Source organism: Mastacembelus armatus, chromosome 15 (assembly GCF_900324485.2).
Source record: "Mastacembelus armatus chromosome 15, fMasArm1.2, whole genome shotgun sequence".
In the NCBI taxonomy this organism is placed as follows: Eukaryota; Metazoa; Chordata; class Actinopteri; order Synbranchiformes; family Mastacembelidae; genus Mastacembelus; species Mastacembelus armatus.
In genome coordinates this window covers 2,245,695-2,269,194 of record NC_046647.1, presented here as the reverse complement: position 1 = coordinate 2,269,194, position 23,500 = coordinate 2,245,695, and the positions used below count along the sequence as shown (strand labels likewise).

Below are 23,500 nucleotides of genomic sequence, written 5' to 3'. Positions count from 1 at the left end.
TGTTTTCAATTTTGTTTATTAAGTAAACTCTACACTTTTAGTATTGCTTTTTTTTTTATTCTTTTCACTCTAAATTAGAACCTTTTGCAATCAGCACATATAGAACGCTTCAATCAAGCTACACTTTTTGAGGAATACAAAAATATCACAGTACATTTTCTACTATGTTATCTTCACCTGTGCGGTCCAGAGCCAATCAAAGAGGAGGTTCAGAACCACAGCAGCTGCCTGGACATAGATGGAACGTCAACATATCGTAAAGTAACAGCACCATGGTCTATTTAGCTAACCACGCTGAACTAAAGGGCCATTCAAACACACTTGTGATTACCAGAGTCATATCATGTTTATCACACAGCTCAGCAAAGGGCTGTCCAGAACCAAACCACCAGTTCCCCCAGTTTCAGAGGGCACTGGACTCTGAAGGTGTGGACTTTGTAAGTGTTGTGACTAGTGAGCTGTAGATGTCTCTCCCATGTGAGACTACAGGTGTACAGAGGAGTTGCAGTAATGGCATCATCAGAGAAGCCTCACAGAGACAAGTGAGAAGCTGTGACCTTTTATACACTACAGACCTCAAGGACTCTTCAACGAGATGGAGTTTTCAGCTGCACTTAACATGTTAAAACTTTCACTTTCGAATATGTGAACTTTGAAAATAATGGCTGAAAAATGAGGCACAGCCACTGCCTTGGCTTTAAGAGTCTGCCTTATCTAGAGTGTAAGACGGCATGTGTCTCAGACATGAGCTATTACTGCCTATGCATTTGAACTAGTAAATCATCATTTGGATGCTGAAAAGAAGGGTTAAATATGGAATGTCAGTCCTCTTGGACCTTGCTGCACTGCTGGATTTCTCATCATGAAAACTCAATCAGTCACATGATGTAAATACTAATTTTGGTATTACACTACTTAATTTTAGCTGACATTTTGTAGCATTTGACAATTTTTCTTGTTTAGTTAAGTGTCAAGAAATCTTTTGTAGAAAAACATTTTCATATGTAAATATGTGTATGTAAATATGTATGTAAAGCATGAAAGATACTGAAAAATGTTTTGAGATTTGTACTGAAAAATCCGTGAAGCCTCTAGTTGGACAAGAGCAGACACTCCTAGGAAAATTAGACATGTTGCCTAAGGGGCTCAAAAATAACATATCCTCAAAAAATGTAAAATGATAACCAGCTCTATTGACATGTCATAACAAGCGATCCTGATGTTCCAACAGTGAGAAAAAGTAAAGCTGGAGAAGCTATTGTTAGCCCTGCTTAGTCCAGCAGTGGTTAGGTGGCCTCTGGTTTTGGTCTGGAGCTGTGTTTATGTCACTCCTCAATCAGGCTGAAATGTAAATATGGATCCATACAACAACACCTTTAACATTCTCTCTTCTTTCCATTCTTCTCTGCATACATGTTATATTCTATACAAAGTATCAAAAAAGACTAAACAAAATACTGAAAAATCCTCACTCATACTGACAATATCGTTTCTCATATTAAAGATTTTTTCCTTGCAAATACTTGTTTTCCCACACTGCAAAAATTCAGATCCACAGTGACTGAGGCCGCACAGCACCTACCACTCTGGACAGGAATGTTGCAGCATGAAAATGACTCACGCTCAGTGGTTTCAATCAAAACAAACTACACAAAACTACTAAACACTGAGAAGGAAGTGAACATAGAGGGTGAGAGATCCCCATCAATGCCTTCAGGTTGAGGGGAATGGAAGAGACAAGTTAGATGGAGAAAGGAGGAGTACACTTTAATTCCACACTTATACAAACATGAACCATGATAAACAAGAATGCGGAGTCAGTCAAGAGCAGAGAAGAGCAGGAAGGTGACCTGGCTTCTGCTCATATCTCTGGGCGAACAAACAAACAAACAAAAAAGAAGTCTGTGTGGGTTGGGTGTACAGGAGCTGATTGTACTGCCTGTGTGCTGTGTTTGCTGAAAAACAGGGAACAGGGTCCCTGACAGAACCAGACAGCACGAATGTGGCTGGCTCATTGTAGTGGCAGTAGCAGTGTGGGAGGCTAAGTGGGTTCTGGATGGGATCCCTCCACGCCTAGGTCTAGCGCACCCTACACCACCAAGGTTGCTGCTCAAGGGGAGAAGGTTGCCATCTCCAGGGAGATGCGCTGCCACAGCTCCTTAGTCTGCTTGCCTCTCTTCAGGTTTTGCAGCACATCGTTGAACTGCATCATACCCACAGGCGTCAGGCAGAAAGCACCTCGAGCACTGCGGATGATGTTGACAAAGTCGTCGTAGTCGGCAGGTGTCAAGTGAATGAGCCGGTGGTGGATGTACTGCAGGCACAGAAGGAATGGTGTGATTCTACAGTTGCATGAGCATGGACAATAAAAAGATGGCAACCATAACTCCTGTAGCTTGTCTTCAAAGCAGATGCAGGGCAGTGGAAACCAAAGTGGAACCCAGACAGGTTACAGTGGTTCCTACAGTGGTAAAGGTATAACTGTGCCTATTAAAACTCTCACTCTCAGTGAGGGTCTGTGCATGCAAATAAAATGCACATGATTCTCATGCCCAAATACCCACTCAGACTGAGATGCACCATGTCTTTCCACCTACCCCATTATGAATGCAGGCTGGAGTGTGGGCAGAGATGTGACATACCTGCAGGTAAGCCTGTTGGCAGCGCTGGACAAGCTGGTGAAAAGCAGGCGTTCGGAGGTGGGCATGGATGTGGGCGGGGTTCAGCCTCTGCAGAGCCTCCATGATAATCTCTTGTAGGACAAAAGGACTGAGGACACCTTTTGCTGCCCCAACACAGAACTGGTAGACATAGTTGACTCCTAAGAGGAGCGAGAGGCAGAGATTTAAAGAAGATTGAATGTGCACATATGAAACTGGAAGTAGCAGTTAAAAAGGTGTTTTAAATGTAACTTTAAGCAATATTTGTAAGCAACACACAGTCTGTGCAGTTTTCCAAAGGTGTTTTTGACCTTTTGCTGTCATAACTTTTCTAACTCTAGGCCTTTTTTGTTTTATTTCTAAATCATTTTCAAAAGACATTCAAAATGTATTTTTTAAATGTTATCATCACATTTTTTCTGTTTTAAAACCACACATTTTACAGATTCAAAATTTATTATCAAACTTTCAAAGTTGGATTCAGAGTTTCCCTCATCCTGGAATCTAATTAGTTCTGCAGGCATTTCTCTTTAACACATCCAAGGACGCCAATAGCTAGAGTGGTAAACTCAGAGCTAAAAGAGCTAACCAGCTATAATACAGGTTATCCAGGGTGGCCAATATTAGACTCAGTGAATCCAGGTAACAGAGTCAGAGTAAGCAGAATTTGCTTCATGGTACAGCCTGTGGTTGAGGTCTAAGTGGACTTACTGGCCTGAAATTAAAACTGGTTTCTATAAAAGGGCATCAGTTCTGCACACAATGAGCATGGTACCACATCAAGTGGTGTTTAACTGCTGCCTCATAGTCCTAATTGTATTTCTTATCTAACACTTTGAAGAACAGCTGCACCGAACCGTCCAAAATGATACTTTCTCGAGCTTCTGATATAACTTTAGGTTACTTGCGTAACCCCGGTACCATGCGTGACATGTCATGCGTGATATGTCACGCATGACATGTCACGCATTTTAAACCCATCCGAGGTGCACACACAGTACACACCCGGGGAGCAGTTGGGGGTTCGGTGCCTTGCTCAAGGGTCTCACCTCAGTTGTGGTATTGAAGGTGGAGAGAGCACTGGCTATTCACTCCGACAATTCCTGCCGGTCCTGAGATTCGACCGGCAACTTTCGGGTTACAAGTCCGACTCTATCCATTCATCCATTAGGCCACAACTAAGAGCAGTGGTAAGGAACAGTGTTGTCTTTAGCACACCATTCCTCAAACACCTTCCACTTACAGTCATAGAAAGACCTAGTAGATGATGCACTGACGTTCTGGGTAGTATCACACTCTGTGGGAGGCCGACAGATGCTAGGCTTCCAGAGGGAGACATTCTGGATGGGGGATTAAATATTTGTCCGTCCGCCTCAGGCAGCAGATCCCTGCATAAAGGAAGAGGCTACAGGCGCCCGCAGAGAAATTGCCTAACCTCCGCTAGCCATGGCATAGATGGGCAGTGAGCCACGATCAGTATCTCACCCTCCAGAGTGCTGCAGGAATCAATGGCCAGCCACGGGATATTCAGCCTCACCACTGCGTGTTTGCACACGTCATGCAGGTCTGCACTCAGGGGAGGCCTTGTAGCCTCTCCCTCACATAGACAGCTAGCTGGCTGCGCAGAAGGAACAAATGAGGAGGTGTACTCATCTTCCTTGTCCAACACCAGGAATTCCACACCGACGGAGTCGTCCTCCTCATAGTCCAGTATGAGAGGCTTGTTGGTCAGTGGGTTTAATAAGTCCAGCGCTGAGCCCCACCGCTGGACCACTGATTCGCGGTTGTACTTAGCAGCCACTGGAAGCTAGGGTGCCACTGTAGCCTTGTGATGCGGGCATGTTCTAGTCTGAGACACAACGAGCAGGCCTGGAGTGAGTCTTTACTCGAAATTTTGTTCCTGTAAGTGCACACTTGAGCACCGTCCTACATCGCCCCCATGGTGGGAGGCAGCTTTGCAGCTGTGGCCATTAACTGCTGTGCTAAGGTGCCTGTAAAATTTTTCAAGGGATGCTAGCTTGTTGTAGCTTAGCCAAACAAAACCCTTGCTCATTAAGAAGCCTCGCAAGCGCAACTCTTCCGTTTGGAGATGGACAAGTGCCTATGGTGAAGGCAACCTGTATCAAAGCAACTAGTGCCCAACGACGGAGGTATTAGCTCCAGTCTGTGGGTGGTTAAGCTAGCAGCCAATGTCACTGGGAGATGCAATAGCTTGGCTTCATGAAGCGAGAAGAGGTGGTTGAATGACTAGTGACATTGTATCAGCAGCTTATAAGGCAGGAGGTCATGACACACACGTCACAACTGCCAACCTCTCAGAGCTTTGTTTACAGTGCTTCTCTGAATACGTGATGGGGCGTATCCCTTAGTGAGGGATTGAAACGAGTGCTATGAAAGATAGGGTAAACAACATTAATGGTATTAAAATTGTTTTGTTTTGATGCAACTGTAGTGCGACAAATACAAAACAATGACCAGTCTGTCTACAGAGTTCTGTTCAAAAACTGACTGAATGGTGTTTTGACAACTTGGCCCTCAATGCCTCCAAAAGAAACAAACTGACAATCAACTTTAAGAGTAAGAGAAAGGAAATTATTCCTCTACACATCAAAGCAGACATGGTGGGGAGAGTCTAAATTCTTAGGCACATACACCTCTCAGGATCTTACATGGACTGACAACACCACCTCCCTGGTGAAAAAAGCGCATTAGCTCCACTTTCTAAGAACACTGAGGAATATAAACTTGCCTCGGCAGCTACTGTGGTACTTTCACAGAAATGCTGTGCAATGTATCATCTCTCATGACATCCTGGTGGGGTTTTCAAACTGTTTTTTATCCAAGTGCAATAAGAGAACTGAAGTCTCAGTAACAACTTGCCAGGGCTAGGTATAATCATTTCTTTTTATTGTTGGACTGCAAATACATTAACTGTGCACTTTATGCAGTTTTAATTTTATTTATTATCACAGCTTCTAGAAGCCTGGTCCTGAATCTTCTACTACATTAGCTCTTGAATCATCCATAAGACCTCAGTTATGTTTAGACTGCTTCTCTCCCATAGATCTCTCTGAATTTACATCAGTAGTTGCTTCATCGAAATCATCAACGTGTCTCTTGGACCCCATCCCGACTAGACTGCTTAAAGGCACCCTGCCATTAATGAACTCATCTTTATTGGACTTGGTAAATTTATCTCTAGTATCAGGCTACGTACCACAGGCCTTTAAGACTGCAGTAATCAAACCTTTACTCAAAAAGCCTAGTCTTGATCCAGGAGTCTGGGCTAATTATTATGGAAGCCCATTGGATGAAAAATAAAATGACCCCCTAAGTCAACAATAACAAGATGTATTCTCAATATTCTGACGTAGTAACTCAATAACAAGACACTTTCTCAATATTCTCACTTGGTAACTCAAAATAACGAGAACTCGCGTGATCAAACGTGACTTTGTTACACACGCCTTTTCATTGTCTGCCCTATTGTAGTAATGTTATGTCATGCGCAACGTTAAAAAAGACACTCGTGCTGTTGGATAATTCAACAAGCATACAGTGGGTACGGAAAGTATTCAGACCCCTTTAAATTTTTCACTCTTTGTGTCATTGCAGCCATTTGCCAAAATCAAAAAAGTTCATTTTATTTCTCATTAATGTACACTCAGCACCCCATCTTGACAGAAAAAAACAGAAATGTAGAAATTTTTGCAAATTTATTAAAAAAGAAAAACTGAAATATCACATGGTCATAAGTATTCAGACCCTGTGCTCAGTATTGAGTAGGAGCACCCTTTTGAGCTAGTACAGCCATGAGTCTTCTTGGGAATGATGCAACAAGTTTTTCACACCTGGATTTGGGGATCCTCTGCCATTCTTCCTTGCAGATCCTCTCCAGTTCTGTCAGGTTGGATGGTGAATGTTGGTGGACAGCCATTTTCAGGTCTCTCCAGAGATGCTCAATTGGGTTTAGGTCAGGGCTCTGGCTGGGCCAGTCAAGAACGGTCACAGAGTTGTTCTGAAGCCACTCCTTTGTTATTTTAGCTGTGTGCTTAGGGTCATTGTCCTGTTGAAAGGTGAACCTTCGGCCCAGTCTGAGGTCCTGAGCACTCTGGAAGAGGTTTTCTTCCAGGATATCTCTGTACTTGGCCGCATTCATCTTTCCTTCAATTGCAACCAGTCGTCCTGTCCCTGCAGCTGAAAAACACCCCCACAACATGATGCTCCCACCACCATGTTTCACTGTAGGGATTGTATTGGGCAGGTGATGAGCAGTGCCTGGTTTTCTCCACACATACCGCTTAGAATTAACGCCAAAAAGTTCAATCTTGGTCTCATCAGACCAGAGAATCTTATTTCTCATAGTCTGGGAGTCCTTCATGTGGTTTTTGGCAAACTCTATGCCAGCTTTCATGTGTCTTGCACTGAGGAGAGGCTTCTGTCGGGCCACTCTGCCATAAAGCCCCGACTGGTGGAGGGCTGCAGTGATAGTTGACTTTGTAGAGCTTTCACCCATCTCCCTACTGCATCTCTGGAGCTCAGCCACAGTGATCTTTGAGTTCTTCTGTACCTCACACCAAGGCTCTTCTCCCACGATTGCTCAGTTTGGCTGGACGGCCAGGTCTAGGAAGAGTTCTGGTCGTCCCAAACTTTTTCCATTTGAGGATTATGGAGGCCACTGTGGTCTTAGGAACCTTGATTGCTGCAGAAATTCTTTTGTAACCTTGGCCAGATCTGTGCCTTGCCACAATTCTGTCTCTGAGCTCCTTGGGCAGTTCCTTCGACCTCATGATTCTCATTTGCTCTGACATGCACTGTGAGCTGTAAGGTCTTATATAGACAGGTGTGTGCCTTTCCTAATCAAGTCCAATCAGTTTAATTAAACACAGCTGGACTCCAATGAAGGAGCAGAACCATCTCAAGGAGGATCAGAAGAAATGGACAGCATGTGAGTTAAATATGAGTGTCACTGCAAAGGGTCTGAATACTTATGACCATGTGATATTTCAGTTTTTCTTTTTTAATAAATTTGCAAAAATTTCTACATTTCTGTTTTTTTCTGTCAAGATGGGGTGCTGAGTGTACATTAATGAGAAATAAAATGAACTTTTTTGATTTTGGCAAATGGCTGCAATGACACAAAGAGTGAAACATTTAAAGGGGTCTGAATACTTTCCGTACCCACTGTATCTACAATGCATCTTTTGGCAGTGGTTTTGTTTTGATTTGCTACCATGTTTGTGAGGCGTAAAGGTACATGACATCCAGTTGGTGATGTTTTCCGGGATGCTTGCTCTCATTGGCATTGAGGGCATTCGATCAGAGAGTCCCCCAACCAGGGGCCTGTTTCGGAAAGCGGTTTGAATAAACTCCGAAGTTAACCCTGAACTCTGGGTTAACTGACCAGATCAGAATTAGTTCAATCAAGTTGACATTCCCTGAGTAAAGTGCCTGCCTGATAGCATATAAAAGCCCACAGTGGAACACAGATACAATGATTCACCATAGCAACGGAGAAGAAGATGCGTTCCTCATATTTTTCCCCAGTGAAACTGGGAGTTTTAATCGCCTCATATGCTGAACATGAGCATATATTTAAAAAAAAAAAAAAAAAAAAGCAATACCAACACCACAGTAAAACAATATGAGCTGGCGTGGCAGAAAACTGCTGACTGCATCAATGGGTAACTGTTTTCTTCTTTGTCCTCATTTGATGAATACTATAGGCTACTTGCTTGTAATGTCTTTAGATATTCTCAGACAGAACAGTCATAATATACAGGGGGATTTTAAGGTTGATCTGTTGGTGTAATATGTTTGGTTGAGCCTTCTGCCATAATAGAACTCCATGGGCCTACTGTTGTATTTTTATTCTTCCTAATGAATTGTCCTAACAGAACAGAATGGAAATGAAAGATTTGTGTGCACAGATCCAGGCCACTTTGTTTCCATGTTCATTATCACGTGATGCATCACATATGACCTTAAACACACAGAACAAAAAATCTGCATTAGCTGTGATGGAATTATCTTTCATAATGAATGTTAAAGGCCACTATATACCTGTATATTAATGCTGTGGAAGGACGTCCTATTGACATAATCACCTTCATTTACAGAGGGGGCCACAACAGGGACATGAGTCCCATCTACGCAGTTGATCCCGCCTGGAAACCCTAAAATATACAATTGATTTGTGCATAAAGTGTCAAAGCTACAGGCTGAATGTGCCAACTGTTGCTTGTAGTGATTCCTTCAATTCTGTAGAATTCCTCTTTGATAAGACACATGGGTCTGTGATTGGGGAAGACCACAAAGCTGAACAGTAGACGTTTGAGTGCAAGGGTCACATTTATGACTGCAACACACGGTTGCTTTTGAAATGTGTTCTGCATCATGATGTCAGAAAGGAAATGTCCACTTGCAAAAAATGAAGAGCTACTGAAAGAATTTGCTCTAATTTTACAGCGTGTCCATGATATGGTATATGTAAGGGCGGAGGATATTATGAAGATAATGAAGCGAACTGGCAGAAAATCAGTATCGCTTATAAAGACAGTCTTCAGGAAAAGAAAAGACGTCTAGACGTGGTTGGATTATCCTCTTGACACAGAATTCTGCAAAGCAAAATGGCACGCCATGTCTCCTGCCTCTACTTCAGTCTGAATTAAAATAAAATAAAACCTGCCAGTGAGCAGGTTTGGTTGACAGGGGTAAGTTATAGTGGTAACTGACTCAAAGTCAATCTGAACCTGCTTTGTGAAACCGAAAACCTCATCCCTCATCTCAGGGTTAACAAACTGGGTTTTCACTAAACCCGCTTTCTGAAACAGGCCCCAGGAGCAGTTAAATAACTGGGTTGACACCACACACTTCAGGATTGTTTAGGCAAATAATTGGCGTGAGGAAATCTGGCATGAAATCTGGCTTAAAATGTGTGTCCCCAGCCTAAGTCAGAATATTGAGAAAGTATCTTGTTATTTTGACTTAGGGGGTCGTTTTATTTTTTATCACAGTGGCGGAAATGGGCTTCCATAAATTATAGACTAATATCCAACCTACCTTTTACTTCTAAAATCCTTGAAAAAGCTATTGCTAAGCAGCTATGTGACCACAGGAATGAATTATTTGAAGATTTTCAATCAGGATTTAGAGCACATCATAGTACAGAAACAGCACTGTTAAAAGTCACTATCGATATTCCTGAAAATCCAGAATAGAATTTAAAATCCTTTTCTCACATACAAATCCCTTCATGATCAAGCTCCTTCATACCTTAAAGACCTCATAGTACCATATTATCCCAATCGACCACTTCGCTCTCAGAGTGCAGGTCTACTTGTGGTTCCCAGAGTTTCCAAAAGCAGAATGGGAGGCAGAGCCTTTAGTTATCAAGCTCCTCTCCTATGGAACCAGCTCCCAGCCTGGGTTCAGGAGGCAGACACTCTCTGTACTTTTAAGGCTAGACTTAAAACCTTCCTCTTTGACAAAGTATAGTTAGGTGTCAGGTGTATGGCATTACATCAGTGTCATAACTAGTGGGCGCAAAAACACAGGGTGAAAAATATTGGACCTGCATGTTTTAACAGTTCGCAAGCACAAATTTTCCACTTACCAGTACAAATGTGAAATTTGCACGCACAGAAAGAAGAGCTGCATGTATGTATATCATAATATCACACTCAAACTGTGTTATTTTCATCCACACATGTTTTTTCCACTGTCCATTTGATAGTTTGATAGCCAAGTGGTTTTCTCTTGACAGCTTTCTGTCTGTTATGCCATCCACAAAAATGTCAATACAGGTAACGCAGGAATACGCAGGTATACAGGTGACCCTGAACCATCCCTTAGTTATGCTGCTATAGGCCTAGACTGCCTGAGGACTTCCCATCATGCATCCTCTCCATTCTACCCCACCACCCCCATGTGAAGGTAAAATGAACAGCATTGACAATATAAGCAATTTATTCTGTTCTATGTCGGTAGTTCTTTTGTTCATTGTTGTTAGTTTTGCTGCAGCTAGCTACAGTAGCCATACTCAAGTATCTACCACATACCTCAACAAACCAGCAATCCTGAATTTTTCAACCACTGAAATCATCCCTTCATTTTTGTGCATTTCTCTGCTTACCTAGCTTTGCAGCCAGTCCCAGCAGCCATTTGACATCCTCAGTGTAAGGCGGGCTCCTGGAGAAGTTATTGGGATGGTCATTGTGAGCCCTCCTGCCCAGCATCTCCAATGCCAGCATGCCTTCACACAAAATAACATTTGTTCAGTATATGCACACTGCTTGGAGGAATATAAAATCATAAGTCAAACTCCTCACCAACTCTGTAGGCAGAATGCAGATAATGCAGACCCTGCTGGCTGACTGGCTGACTGTGCTGCTCATCTTCTGCTGGGAAAGGGGTGCTGACCAATGAGCCAGGCTGGGAAGAGAGAGAGGGTAGGGATGCTCCCTGTATGGCCTGAATGGTAGGGCCTGAGTGGACACTGCCAACTGTAGCACATGACAAACAACATACTGTTCAGCACTGACCAAAACACATTAGCCCATTTAGTGGTACTGGATGCGCACACAGATTGTGTCAAGATCTGACCTGCTACAGTGGTGCTGAGAGGCAGACCTGTCTCAGTGTGGTAGGGGTGGACGGCTATCTGAGTCATGGATGGTACGGGGACACCAGGGAAGGTCACAGCTGTTGCAGCCATAGGTGGCTGAGGGCCAGTGGCCACTGAGAATGGGTACTGGGCTCCTATGAAGGCAGGGTGCATTCCCTAGGGATGTAAACGCATAAATGCACAGAACAATTAAACTAACTAACTTAAATAAGTCTAAGAATATCTATGTAGCACAAACAATACTTATTTTACAACAGCAACAGATAAGAGTTATCTGTATATGTACTAGAAGAAGCTACACATAAACTCTGAGGGCTTTTGCATTAGTGACAAAACCACTGTTTAGTTATTAAATTGCTATAAAATCAATCTGTTACTAGCCTGCCATTTAATTTCTCAATCAATTGATTAATCCTCAGAAGGCACTCTAAATACCACATTGGGTAGTTTCTCAAACAGCGTCAAACTGATTAGAGCTTCGGTGTAAGGTTTTGTTGCTTTCTTGTATAGTACAGTAAACTGAATTTCTACCAATAATTGTATTCAATTAAGTTCTGACCTGTGGATACGCGGTCCCTGACACAGGGAAGACGGTGGGTCGGGGAACATGCTGCAAAGGGTGTCCCAAGTACTGAGGGGTGCAGACAGTGGGCAGATGGGCCTGGATAGTGGTGTAGGGATGGAGACCTTGGGTGTGTGGGTGAGCTATTGCCTGCCCAGGCATGGCATGGGACTGGTAGATAGTGGAACCCACAGAAATGACAGGCACAACAGCCGCTGCAGTGACTGAGGCTGTCACAGTTGCTACCCCTGGAGACTCCATGTTGGTTCCACTGTCAAGGGCACCACAGCTGGACTCTACAGGTCTCCTGCCCGAACCCCCATTGGCCCCACAGCGCCCAGAGGATTCTCTCTGTTGACCTGAGCCCCCACCCACTGACTGCTCATAGAGCCAGTACCACTGGTGAGCCACCTCAAACAGAACCTCAGGGTAAACACCTCCACCCTTGGCTGCTTCCTCTACTGCCATGCAGGCCTTCTCCAGCATCACATTGTCCTGAAGGGTTACAGAGATAAACAGGGAGAAAGTATGATGAGAGAATCACTATGCATCAATATTTATATTTAAGATATCTTGCCTAATGTTAGCTAGGATCAGTTCCAGCCCCCTGCAACTTACTACACGATAAGTTTCAGAAGAAATAACAGATTCAACTATAATTTTGTTAAGGACATCCTGAAAATAGAATACTATGGTGGCTGAAATCCTAATCTTGGTTTTTAATTTCAGATTTTACTTTCTGATACTGAAGTCAGTTAGTGGTAACATGCGTCAATTAAATCTGCCTGTTCACTTTTCTGAGGTGAAAACGTATTTTGTATTTGCAGTTGTTTCTAAATTCAAAAAAATTTAAAAAAAAAAGAAAAAGCAAATTTTCAGAATTCAGTTGTTTTGCTTCTCCAATATGTAAGTCTTGGCATTCCTCTGTGCACTGCACTGCCTACACTACCTACTCTGTTTAGGTCTGGGTGTTTTGTCCTTAGACTGGAGCAGAATATTTCTGGGTTTGAAATGTACAGGGATGTGGGGCTTGCTGAAGATCTTCTGAAGTTTTTCAGATATTCCAGCAATGCATGGAATGACAGTGCTGTGGTGTCTAGGGAGTTCTTCTAAATTGTCTTGTGGTATCCAGTTGGGGACCTTACATATTTTAAGTGCTTGCTTTATGTGTTCGTGTCCCTTCTTGTTCACCTCAAGAAGGCATGTTCCAACTCTGTTGTTCCTGATGGCTGTTCTAGTACCTGCTCTAATGTTACAGCAAAGTTCAGTACTTTGTTTAAGACATCCATTTGATTTCAGGCAAGTCAAGTTGCAACATATGGCCCTTTATCCCCAGTCAAACAAGGTTTATTTTTAGAGTTATGTTTGTCTCTATATCTGACCTACAGGTACCTGCCACCAACACTTAAATTCAGTCCAGTTCTTTTAACATTTTGTCCTTCTTCAACCTAAAGAAATTTAGATTGATCTGTCTGCAATGTTGATGCAAACACTGCTGTTTACACTGTGCTCAGTGAGAAGGTGCCACAGACAGACAGCAGCCAGACTTCAATTCCAAATGTTTTCTCTTTTTTGTAATTATTTTAAGTTTCTTTTTCTTCTTGGGGTTAGGGTTATTAGACATGCTACAATGTACTCCTATATACTGTGATCATCCAGTCCAGCAACAGGTTGGTTCATTTTTCTGAAATGTCACTCACACAGTACCTGCTCTTTGCACTGCACTAGGGCCCTCTGGATTTCATTAGGATTGAGAGCATGAGCATGAGGCAAGCAGCTCAGTGCCAGCTCTGCCGCTGCCCGAACCATGTTGGGGTCCCTGGCCCTTGAGGCTCGGTCTGCCAGGGATGCCACCTCTGGAGGGGTGAGATGACCATCCCAACACTCCACTAAAATGTTGAGAGCAGCGCTACCAATCTCCATGGCCTGGCCTGAGAGAGAAAAAGAAGGTAGCAGTATGCTGGCAAGAAGGAAAACATACGAAAACAGGAAACAAAGAAAGAAAAGTGAGTGGATTCAAATAACTCACGCACACGCACGCACGCACACACACACGCACACGCACACACACACACACACACACACACACACACACACGCACGCACACACGCACACACGCACACACACACTCTTACCAGTAATCCAAGAAACATGGGAAGAGTAGGTCCTGGACAGCCAGTTGGGAGAGACAAAGTTGTGGAGGCCAAGGGCATACAGGCCAATTTCAAAGGCACACAGGTGCAGGTTTCTGTGGGGCCCTTGGTGTCCCCCACTAGCTGAGGGCTGGGTGAAAATGGATGTGGAGGAGTTTCCTCCAGCTTTGATCAGCACTGTCTTTGCCAGCTCAAAGTAAAAATGGGCTGCTGCCTCTGATGGCTGATTAGGTACGTGTGGTGCATGGCACTCTGGACGACGTCCTTTGTACCTGAACAAAGAATTTATCTTGTCTGTACAGAATAAAGATGCATCTGCTATATAAGAAGTTTGATTGCATAAAAACCTGCTCAAGAAAGAATTGTTGTGGGCAGGCCTTCCTTTCCTCAGGATACTTTTCCAAATTAGCGTTACCTCACCTCTGAACTACATTTGTATGTATGATACATTCGTCTGTTGTTGTGGTTTTGACATAAAAACTGATATAAGACACTGACCTATAAATTAAAACTCACTTGTAGTAATCTAAAATGTGTATTTACCTGCTGGTGTCAGTGCTTTTGGCTCTGGCCCCACCCCCTGCTCTACGAGAGCCACTGGAGGAGGAAGAGCCCAGCGAATCAGATGATGAACTGCTGATGCTATCACTATCCTGGCCCCGCCCCCAAGATGCTGCTGCCCAACCTCCACGGAGTGGCCTGCGGCTGAGGGTTGGGGAACTATCTGAGGTTGTCTCTGGAGCACTGCTGTCGATACTTGCCATGCCTGACCAAACGCCATGTAAATCATGTTTAACATCATTATTATATGTGTTCATTTACTCACTTCTGAATAAAGCTGTTTCACTACTTGCTACATATTTGGGTACAAGCTGTATACACCCTTTCAGAAATACCATATATATGACCCTGGTTAAATACCAACACTGCCTGTCTGTGTACCAGTGTGCTTCTTCTTCTGCCGGACAGGTGAGCCCCAGCACCGTTGGCTGTATCCACAGCGCGCCCCCAGTGCCAGCCGACTGGGCACTGTGGTCTCAAGTTTAAATGGAGCCATTTCGCTCTGCTGGTCACTTGATGGAGGCCCATCTGACACTGCAAGAAAAGAAAAGAAACAGAGGTGTATCGCTATCAAAGAACACTACTACCCCAGAATGACCCTACAACTACATGCTAGTTTTCCAGGAGTAAACATGCAATATAGGGAGACTTGTTACTATATACTAAGAATGTCTAGTTTTAAAAATATACATTCTCACCATGCTCCCTGGTCTCAGTAGTAGTCTCCCCTCCTGTACTATTCTGCACAGGGTTCAGTTCAGTGTGATGAGTCACCACTTCCCCAGCTAGTGCCACAGCAGAAGAAGAGCCGGAGGAAGAGGCTGTCACCATGGCTGCAGAGGAAGATGATGGGGCATGTTTGGAGATGCCCCCAGTTGCCCCACTCACGCCACTATGGCTGGCAGAAGTATGTTTTGATGGGCTGCGCTGGTTGCCAGTTGCTGGCTTGCTGGAGTAGAAAGAGCTTAAAGTCTGAGGCTTATGGGTCTGACTCTCCCTATCCAACAACTTATCTAGTATCTGAGGAAGGGAGGTGTTGGAGACAGACAGGAGAGTACACAGAGTAAGAATGGGGGAGGAAGACAGAGGTAGGAAAAAAAGTGTTAAATATAGAAACTGAGGATGAACTTCAACTCTTAAACTCCCACATAGTCTGCTTTAATGCTCACTGAAACTTCCAGTTTGTGTTTAGTATTTGAACATTTGTATTGTTGAACCACTTATTAGTTTTGCAATCTGTAAATGCTGCCTGTAGGCCTTCAACAACACGTTCAAAAACCTTGAAGTGTCAGGTGAAGAAATTTAATAAATTGTAAAATCTATATGATGAAATTATATGACACACTTAGGTGACACAGTGGGGTAGTGTTTAGGACACAGAGCAATGCCTCACAGCAACAAAGTTCTGGGTTCTAATGTATTTGAACCTTTGCACATTCTCCCTGTGACTGTGTGGGTTTTCTCCAGGTATTCCAGCCTCTGCCCACAGTCCAAAAACATGCAGTTTGGGGTTAACTGCTGACTCTAAATTGCGCATAGATGTGAATGTGAGTATTTGTCTGTCTCTGTGTGTCAGCCCTGTGATAGATTTGTGATCTGTCCAGGGTCTATCCTGCCTTTCACCCAACTTTAGCTGTGACTGGCTCTAACCCACTGCAACCCTGAGTATGACTAAGCAGTATAAGGAATGGATGGATGAATAGTACACAGGCACCTATGCAGCAGACACAGAGCAATGTTAGCATCTAAAATGCTAAATGCTTCACTAAGTTTACCACACAGTCATGAACTTTGTCTGCTGTTAGGTGCTGGGCGGGTAATGTTCAGTGAGACCCACTGTACAGACATTTTTCCACTGAAAAAAGATGCTTCCTGAAGCTAAAACCAGGTTTAAGACCTCACACTGACCCAAAGGAGTAATGTTGGCCATAAAGCCAAAACAATGAGCTGAAACTAAAATGTAGTGTTACCTTTTTGAGCTTGCTCTGGTCATCCTTATATGTGATCATAAGAGCCAAAGCGAGGTCACCTTTCACCCGTCTAGTTCCTTCACACAGCAGAGGATGCTCTGCCTCACTGACTGTGGTCTTCATACCTGAAGACACACCAAGGGTGGGGGCAGTAAGAAGGAGTACAGGAGGAAGAGTGGAGGATATGATATGGTAAGCAAGTGAGAGAAGTGGTGAAGAGAAAAAAATAGATACTGCAAATGTAAACAGTGAGAGGATCTAATTCAGAAGGAGCACGATAAATGTACCGAGTGCAGCGACAGCAGCCTCAAAGCCCAGCTCCTCATCACCAGGCATCTCATTGTTTCGGTTGCGGCTTGGTGGACGGGAACCTGTTGGGGACACCACTGCACAAACAATATGAAGAAAAGTGAAAGTGATATTAATTCTTAAAGTTCCCATTTCAAATATTGGTTTTAAAACAGTATAACTTATTTGGGAATACTGAACTGCCACTTGCTGAAATTCAGGCAGGCAGTATATTCCAAATCAAAGCTAATTTAGTGCTGCAAAAATATTCATTTTTAAAAAAGGAATTTCCTTTCCTTTCCTTTCTCCACAAACATTTTTGCATGGCTGTGAGTTACACACGTGGACAAAATTGTTGGTACCCTTCCATCAAAGAAAGAAAAAGCTACAATGGTCACTGAAATAACTTGAAACTGACAAAAGTAATAATAAATAAATATGTGATTGAACAGAAGAATTAAAAAAAAAACATAAAAACAACCAACTAACGAAACTGGCCTGGACAAAATTGTTGGTACACTTCCCTGAACTTAACATTTTGTTGTACAACCTTTTGAGGCAATCACTGCAATCAAGCGATTTCTGTAACTCTCAATGAGACTTCTGCACCTGTCGAAAGGTATTTTGGCCCACTCCTCATGAGCAAACTGCTCCAGCTGTCTCAGGTTTGACGGGTGTCTTCTCCAGACTGCATGTTTCAGGTCTTTCCAAAGATGGTCAATAGGATTTAGATCAGGGCTCATAAAAGGCCATTCAGAATAACCCAATGTTTTGTTCTTAGCCATTCTTGAGTGTCTCTAGTTGTGTTTTGGGTCATTGTCCTGCTGGAGGACTCATGACCTGTGACTGAGGCCAAGCCCTTTGACACTGGGCAGCACATTTCACTCCAGAATGCCTTGATAGTCTTGAGATTTCATTGTACCCTGCACAGGTTCAAGACACCGTGTGCCAGCTATAGTAAAGCAGCATGTTTCACAGTAGGTTCTTTTCTTTGAATGCTTCATTTTTGCATCTGTGAACATAAAGCTGATGTGACTTGCCAAAAAGCTCCAGTTTTGTCTCATCTGTCTAAACCTCATTCTTCCAGAAGCTTTGTGGCTTGTCAATATGCATTTTGGCAAATTCCAGTCCACTTTGGCTCAAACAGCAACAGATGGTGCGATGTGACACTGATGTACCTTGACCTTGGAGTTCACCTCTAATCCCTTTGGAAGTTGTTCTGGGATCTTTGGTTAACATTTGTATTATCCGTCTCTTCAATTTGTCATCAATTTTTCTATTAAGGCCATATTCAGGGAGGTTGACTACAGTCCTGTGGAACTTAAACTTTTGAATAATATGTAAAACGAACATCAAGCTGCTTGAAGATGGTCTTAAAGCCTTTACCTATAACTTGCTTTTCTATAATTGTCTTTCTAATCTCCTGAGACAACTCTCTCCTTAGCTTTCTGTGGTCCATGTTCAGTGTGATACACACCATGATACCAAACAGCACAGTGACTACTCTTCAGCCTTTAAACAGGCAGACTGACTGATTACAAGTTTGAAGACGCCTGTGATGCTAATTACAGGACATACCATCATTTTTGTCCAGGCCAGTTTCATTAGTTTCTTTTTTTAAATGCTTCTGTTGAACCACAATTGAAAAGGCAATATCTGATTTTCATTAGTTAATTTTCATTACATTTTTATTTATTTATTATTTGTGTCAGTTTCAAGTTATTTCACTGACCATTGTAGATTTGTTTTGTCCAATTTGTCAATTTTGTGTATACTCTCAACATGTATGAAGACAAAACTATGCTTTACCAATTTCGGGGGTTGTACCATTCTTTAAACTAGGCAAGAATTGGTGCTTACCTGGGGTACACAATACATCAAAGATGAAGCTGGCCAACATGAGAGGCAGCACTGGTCTATAATCACAGAAGTTGCCATCTCTGAGCTGTTCTGCCCTCTCTCTGATGGCTGACATTTCTACCAGACCCAGGGGAATCTTCTTTAACAGAGCCACCACCTCTGATTCCTGGTAAGCTAGCTTCACCTAGTCAATCCACACACCCACACATACAGTATGTGTGTTAACGTCCATAGCTTCACATTCGATAAAAATACATACCCATGGTATATCTGTTTAACTACACTTGTAGCATTTGACAGACACTGTAATTCAGAGTGACATTCAGAGATGCTCAGGTCAAGAAATCAAATGTGTCTCAGACTCTCACATGTGTCTCTTTTGGGTGTAACCTACAAAAAGTACTGGTAATGGATTGCATAAAGTTTAGAAAACTAATTTCATATATTATAGAAAATACATGTACATTATTAGATAAATGCATTAAAACCAAAATGTTTTGTGTCACAATTAAGTAATAAACTCAACATCTGAATGCAATTCATTTTTAAAGTACCTGTGCCTTAACAATTGCTGTGTGTGTGTGTGTGAGTGTGTGAGAGAGTGAGAGAGTGAGAGAGTGAGAGAGAGAGAGAGAGTGAGAGAGTGAGAGAGAGAGAGAGAGAGAGAGAGAGAGAGAGAGTGAGAGAGTGAGAGAGTGAGAGAGTGAGAGACCTCCAGAGCTTTGGTAGATGCAGGTGGTCTCTGGAGCTCCAGTGAGAACATGCCAGTGCTGAAGGCCAGGTTATGGAGCTCCAGTCGTTCACTGAGAACAGTCAGGAGGAAGGCTGCTTTTGACAGCGTGTTAGTGGCTACCTGCGTCTGCCGACTGGTTGACACCTTGCTTTTCTTACCCTAAATCCAACAACCAGGAAAAAAATAATGGTGAATATGAAACGCAACTTTACTTAATGCCAAAAAGAACTTTTGAATTTATTTTTTAAATATGTTGCTCATTTATAAATTGGCACAGTAACAATGCCAATATAAAACTAATATTAGAAGAACCTTGTGGCTTTCATTCATGACAAAAAACTCAGGAGTCAGTTTGGAAAATTGAGACTGTACAACAGAAAGAGTCAAATCAGAGAGAAGAATGTGCTCCAAGGTCGTAGGACCTGTCTGCATCTACCTTAGTCTGTGGCTGCTCCACCTTCAGGTCTGGAGGGTTGGCTAACAGGTCCCTGGCTAGCTCCACAGCCAGCCGACAGGCCTCATTACTGTAGCCATGAGCATGGAGGGCTTCGGCACATGCGAACAGAACCTGCATGCAAGCATGCACACACAGTATTCAAGACACTAAGAATAGTAGTAATATTTGCCTCATCCTGCACAGTCTGGAATTTTTTTTTTATCCATGGCACTGGAGTCCATCAGGTAAACACAAGTGAAAATGAAAGACACTATGACAGTACACTTAAGACACATATTTGGTGCACTTTTTTTTGCATTTTTACTATCCACATCTTAAATCTAAAGTTTAGTCAACTCATCCTATCAGATAAAATATCATTTTACTGACAACCTTTACTGTAAACTCACCATGTTTAAGTTCATGTTTATTGGGTTTATGGACCCAAAAAGCTCTGCATTGACTTTGAATTACTGCAGTGAGTACAGTCATAATTTGTTGATATTTCTGCATTTTTGTTCAATATCCCCAATGTACTGTGCCCTACAACTGGTTAACAATGTCATGTTATTTGTTGTCCTTTTTATATGTGGGCTTTACCTCCATGCGTCCCTCCTGCTCCAGTGGTCTAATCCCTGCAAAGATGTCTGGCTCATCTTCTTGGTGGCTGTCAGTTAGCTGTCTGTCTGCTCCCTCCTCTGAGGCAGCACTCAGGTAATATGCCTGATAGTCATCCTCACCAACAGCTTCTCCTCCTTCTTCTCCTGCAGCTCCAATCACTGCCTCTGCTTCTTGGTTAGATGGTCCACCTTCAGCTATTGCTGCTCCAGCAGACACCACTTCTCTGCCTCCTTTTGGTGGCTTGGTGGATGTTTGAGTGCTGCCAGATATTGCCATAGTGATGGAGGTGGCAGGCTGGTTACTACAAGCTGAGTCTACATCTTCATCTCTGTGCTGGACAGACTCCACCTCTAGTTCCACTTCCTTTACTCCAGCACTGGGCATGTCCATAACAGCCACGACTGTCTCTTTGGAAGGGAAGCAAGGCTGAGCAGGTTCTGCAGCTGTAAGTGCAGAGGCAGCATGGCTGACACGCTTTGTTTCAAACATCTTGCTCCCCCCGCTGCTACTGTACTTGCGTGAATCTCTGAGCAGTGGGCTTGGGGAGGGCAGCATCTCTGGTGGTGGGGGGAGAAACTCAAAAGTGTTACTGGCCTCAGCCCCTAGAGCCAAATTGCAGCCGTCATCCAAGCTAAGCTCAGCCAGGTCTGGCTCCAGGGAGCTGTCCTCACTGCTGGTTCTCCGCTTGGCACTGGCATGCTTACCACCTCCTAACCCTCCACTTGCTCCCGGACCTCCTACTGATGAACCCTTCCCACTTCCTTGTGCTAGTTTCAGCTTTCCTCCAGTGGAGGAACTTGGCCCTTTGTACATGCACTTCCCTCCTCCGTCATCCAAGGAGAGAGAGATGCTACCACCAAGACGGACCAGCACCCCCCCACCACCACTCACCGACAGACCCTTCCTCTTGGTCAGAATGGTCTCCTTGGGTCGAACTGCTACTTCCTGTTGGGATGAGTGACCTCCTCTTCCTTTATAATCTCCTCCAGTTCCACCTTCAGCTCGCCCCCCTCCCCCTGGTTCAGGTGGTTCGCCAACCCCTGACACAGCAGCTTTGACTCCTCTCTGGTGCTGCACAGCCCTGGACCAGCAGAATGTGGCACTCTTCTTATCGGCACTGCAGTAGGTGATGCCATCCAGTGGGTAAGCCACTTCCCAGTTGAAATAGCAGGACTCAACAGCAGGCTTGAAGCCCTGGAACAGTTTATCCAGGGACTTTCTGTGTTGTCCCCTCTTCACTATCTCTATAACTTTCAGGTGCCACTGCTTCAGCTGGCCTGCCAGTTCCAGACGCCTGAAAGAGAGAACTCAGTCTTTATTTTTAACTTGAGTACCTACTTAATATTTATTACTATATGAAATGTGCTGTTTGATGTATTCATCATGATGTAGTCAAGTGATAAGAATTACATATATTATATGTTAACATAGGATTGATTAAATTTGTGACCAAATTGTGTAACAGTCAATACCTGCATGGACTCATAGTTGGGTCAAGCACTGCCAGCCTCCACAGCACGACCATCTCATCACACATGCTAGCACAAGCATGAGCCGCCACCTCTGACTGGCCATTGCTGCGGCCGGTGTGGCCACTGGCACTGCTGTGGGATGCTGAAGTCCTAACACTGTACCACCAGCTGATGATCTGTCACACACAGTAAGACACCCTAATGAGATGTGGGGAAATTACCTTAATTATGAGTTTGGGGACTAATAATCAATATGATTGAAGATAACTAATAACCCCTTGTCTCAGGATTTTTCAGTTTATACAAAGAGTTCCTTCAAGATGTCTTCTTTTGGGAAGAATTATGAGATAATAATAATAATAAAAACTGAAAAGACAAAGTAACTGCACTTGTGGATAAAAAGAATACAGGAGAGGAGGGTGTACATGTTCATTATTAACTATGGCAATTACACAATAACATCAGCAACACAAAATGTCAACAGATACTATAATGAAAAAAGGAAAGAATATGGAAAGTGGTTTTAATATTTCATTCGGGTATGGATGTTTTATGGACTCTTTATTCAAGTTGCAATTCATTTTGCAATATCAAAATGAAATTTGAAAATGCATTTTAGAAAATGCATGTTAGCGGATCATCGCCCGATTACTTCGAGACTGGGTACCAAGCCCCAACAATAACTTGAAGCTTAATGCAAGAAGAGCTGACCTAAGATTGAAGATGAATTCAAGAATTCAAGACAAACTTAAGTACGTTCCGATGGCTACTATCACTGAAACTAACAAGCTGACATACACGACAGCAACAACAAGATGAACAGCCATAAGGAGGAGTATCCTCCATGGAGAAAGAGGTTAGAAGCCAAGATCAAGGCAGCACAGAAAGATGCTAGCCAGCTATTAGAACTGTACAAAGGCGTCATGAATAAAGGCTTACCTAATAAGTAAATAGAAATAGAAGCCAGGAGAATAAACCAGATATTCTCCACTGAGCCACTCAAAGTGTACTTTCACTGGCAGGCTAATAACCTGAAAATAGACCCACCAAGGCTGGAGAGTGAACAATACTGGAAGAACATATGGGAGAAGGAAGCATCACAAAACAATAATGCTCAGTGGCTGGTGGACCTGAGAGCAGGCCACAGCAACTTCCCTGAACAAGATCCAGTAATCATCATAGTGGCAGACATCAAAGAAAGAGTCTCAAGTATGAAGAACTGGACAGCACCAGGCAAGAGCATGATCCACACCTACTGGCTAAAGAAGCTAACATCGCTCCATGAATGCCTAGCTGCACAAATGAACCGGCTGCTAGTGGATGGGGCCCACTGTGAATGGTTAGAACCGACACATTTTACACCTGTCAACGACACAACAGTTGAAGAGATCATCTCCAGCCTGAGTTCATCCACCTGCTGCCTCGATGTTTTACCCACTAGATTTCTGAAATCAGTACTAAGCAGTTTGTTACCACAACTCACTCAGTTAGTTAATAACTCATTACAGTCTGTTTACCAACAACTTACTGACTTTCTCCTGCTAGACAACTGCTTTGA

At 43.3% G+C, this 23,500-nt stretch overlaps 1 protein-coding gene across 4 annotated transcripts in view; it reads right to left on the bottom strand.

The window, feature by feature from the left end:
• Positions 1–23,500, bottom strand: part of zswim8 (zinc finger, SWIM-type containing 8) — a 47,436-nt gene continuing 23,936 nt past the window's right edge. Inside the window, exons 9-26 of one of the 4 annotated variants that reach the window (XM_026308783.2) lie at positions 21,943–22,118; positions 20,450–21,764; positions 19,850–19,981; positions 19,393–19,572; positions 18,681–18,864; positions 16,820–16,927; positions 16,533–16,657; positions 15,261–15,582; positions 14,923–15,096; positions 14,545–14,767; positions 13,984–14,273; positions 13,556–13,779; positions 11,846–12,343; positions 11,265–11,442; positions 10,991–11,164; positions 10,795–10,914; positions 2,643–2,821; positions 1–2,314 (exon numbers count right to left, since the gene is read on the bottom strand). In XM_026308783.2, coding sequence (XP_026164568.1) covers positions 2,111–2,314; positions 2,643–2,821; positions 10,795–10,914; positions 10,991–11,164; positions 11,265–11,442; positions 11,846–12,343; positions 13,556–13,779; positions 13,984–14,273; positions 14,545–14,767; positions 14,923–15,096; positions 15,261–15,582; positions 16,533–16,657; positions 16,820–16,927; positions 18,681–18,864; positions 19,393–19,572; positions 19,850–19,981; positions 20,450–21,764; positions 21,943–22,118 — 4,806 coding nt within the window. In that variant the 3' untranslated portion in view covers positions 1–2,110. The remainder of the gene's footprint in view (positions 2,315–2,642; positions 2,822–10,794; positions 10,915–10,990; positions 11,165–11,264; positions 11,443–11,845; positions 12,344–13,555; positions 13,780–13,983; positions 14,274–14,544; positions 14,768–14,922; positions 15,097–15,260; positions 15,583–16,532; positions 16,658–16,819; positions 16,928–18,680; positions 18,865–19,392; positions 19,573–19,849; positions 19,982–20,449; positions 21,765–21,942; positions 22,119–23,500) is intronic. The other 3 variants (XM_026308784.2, XM_026308785.2, XM_026308786.2) reach the window with 3 other exon arrangements.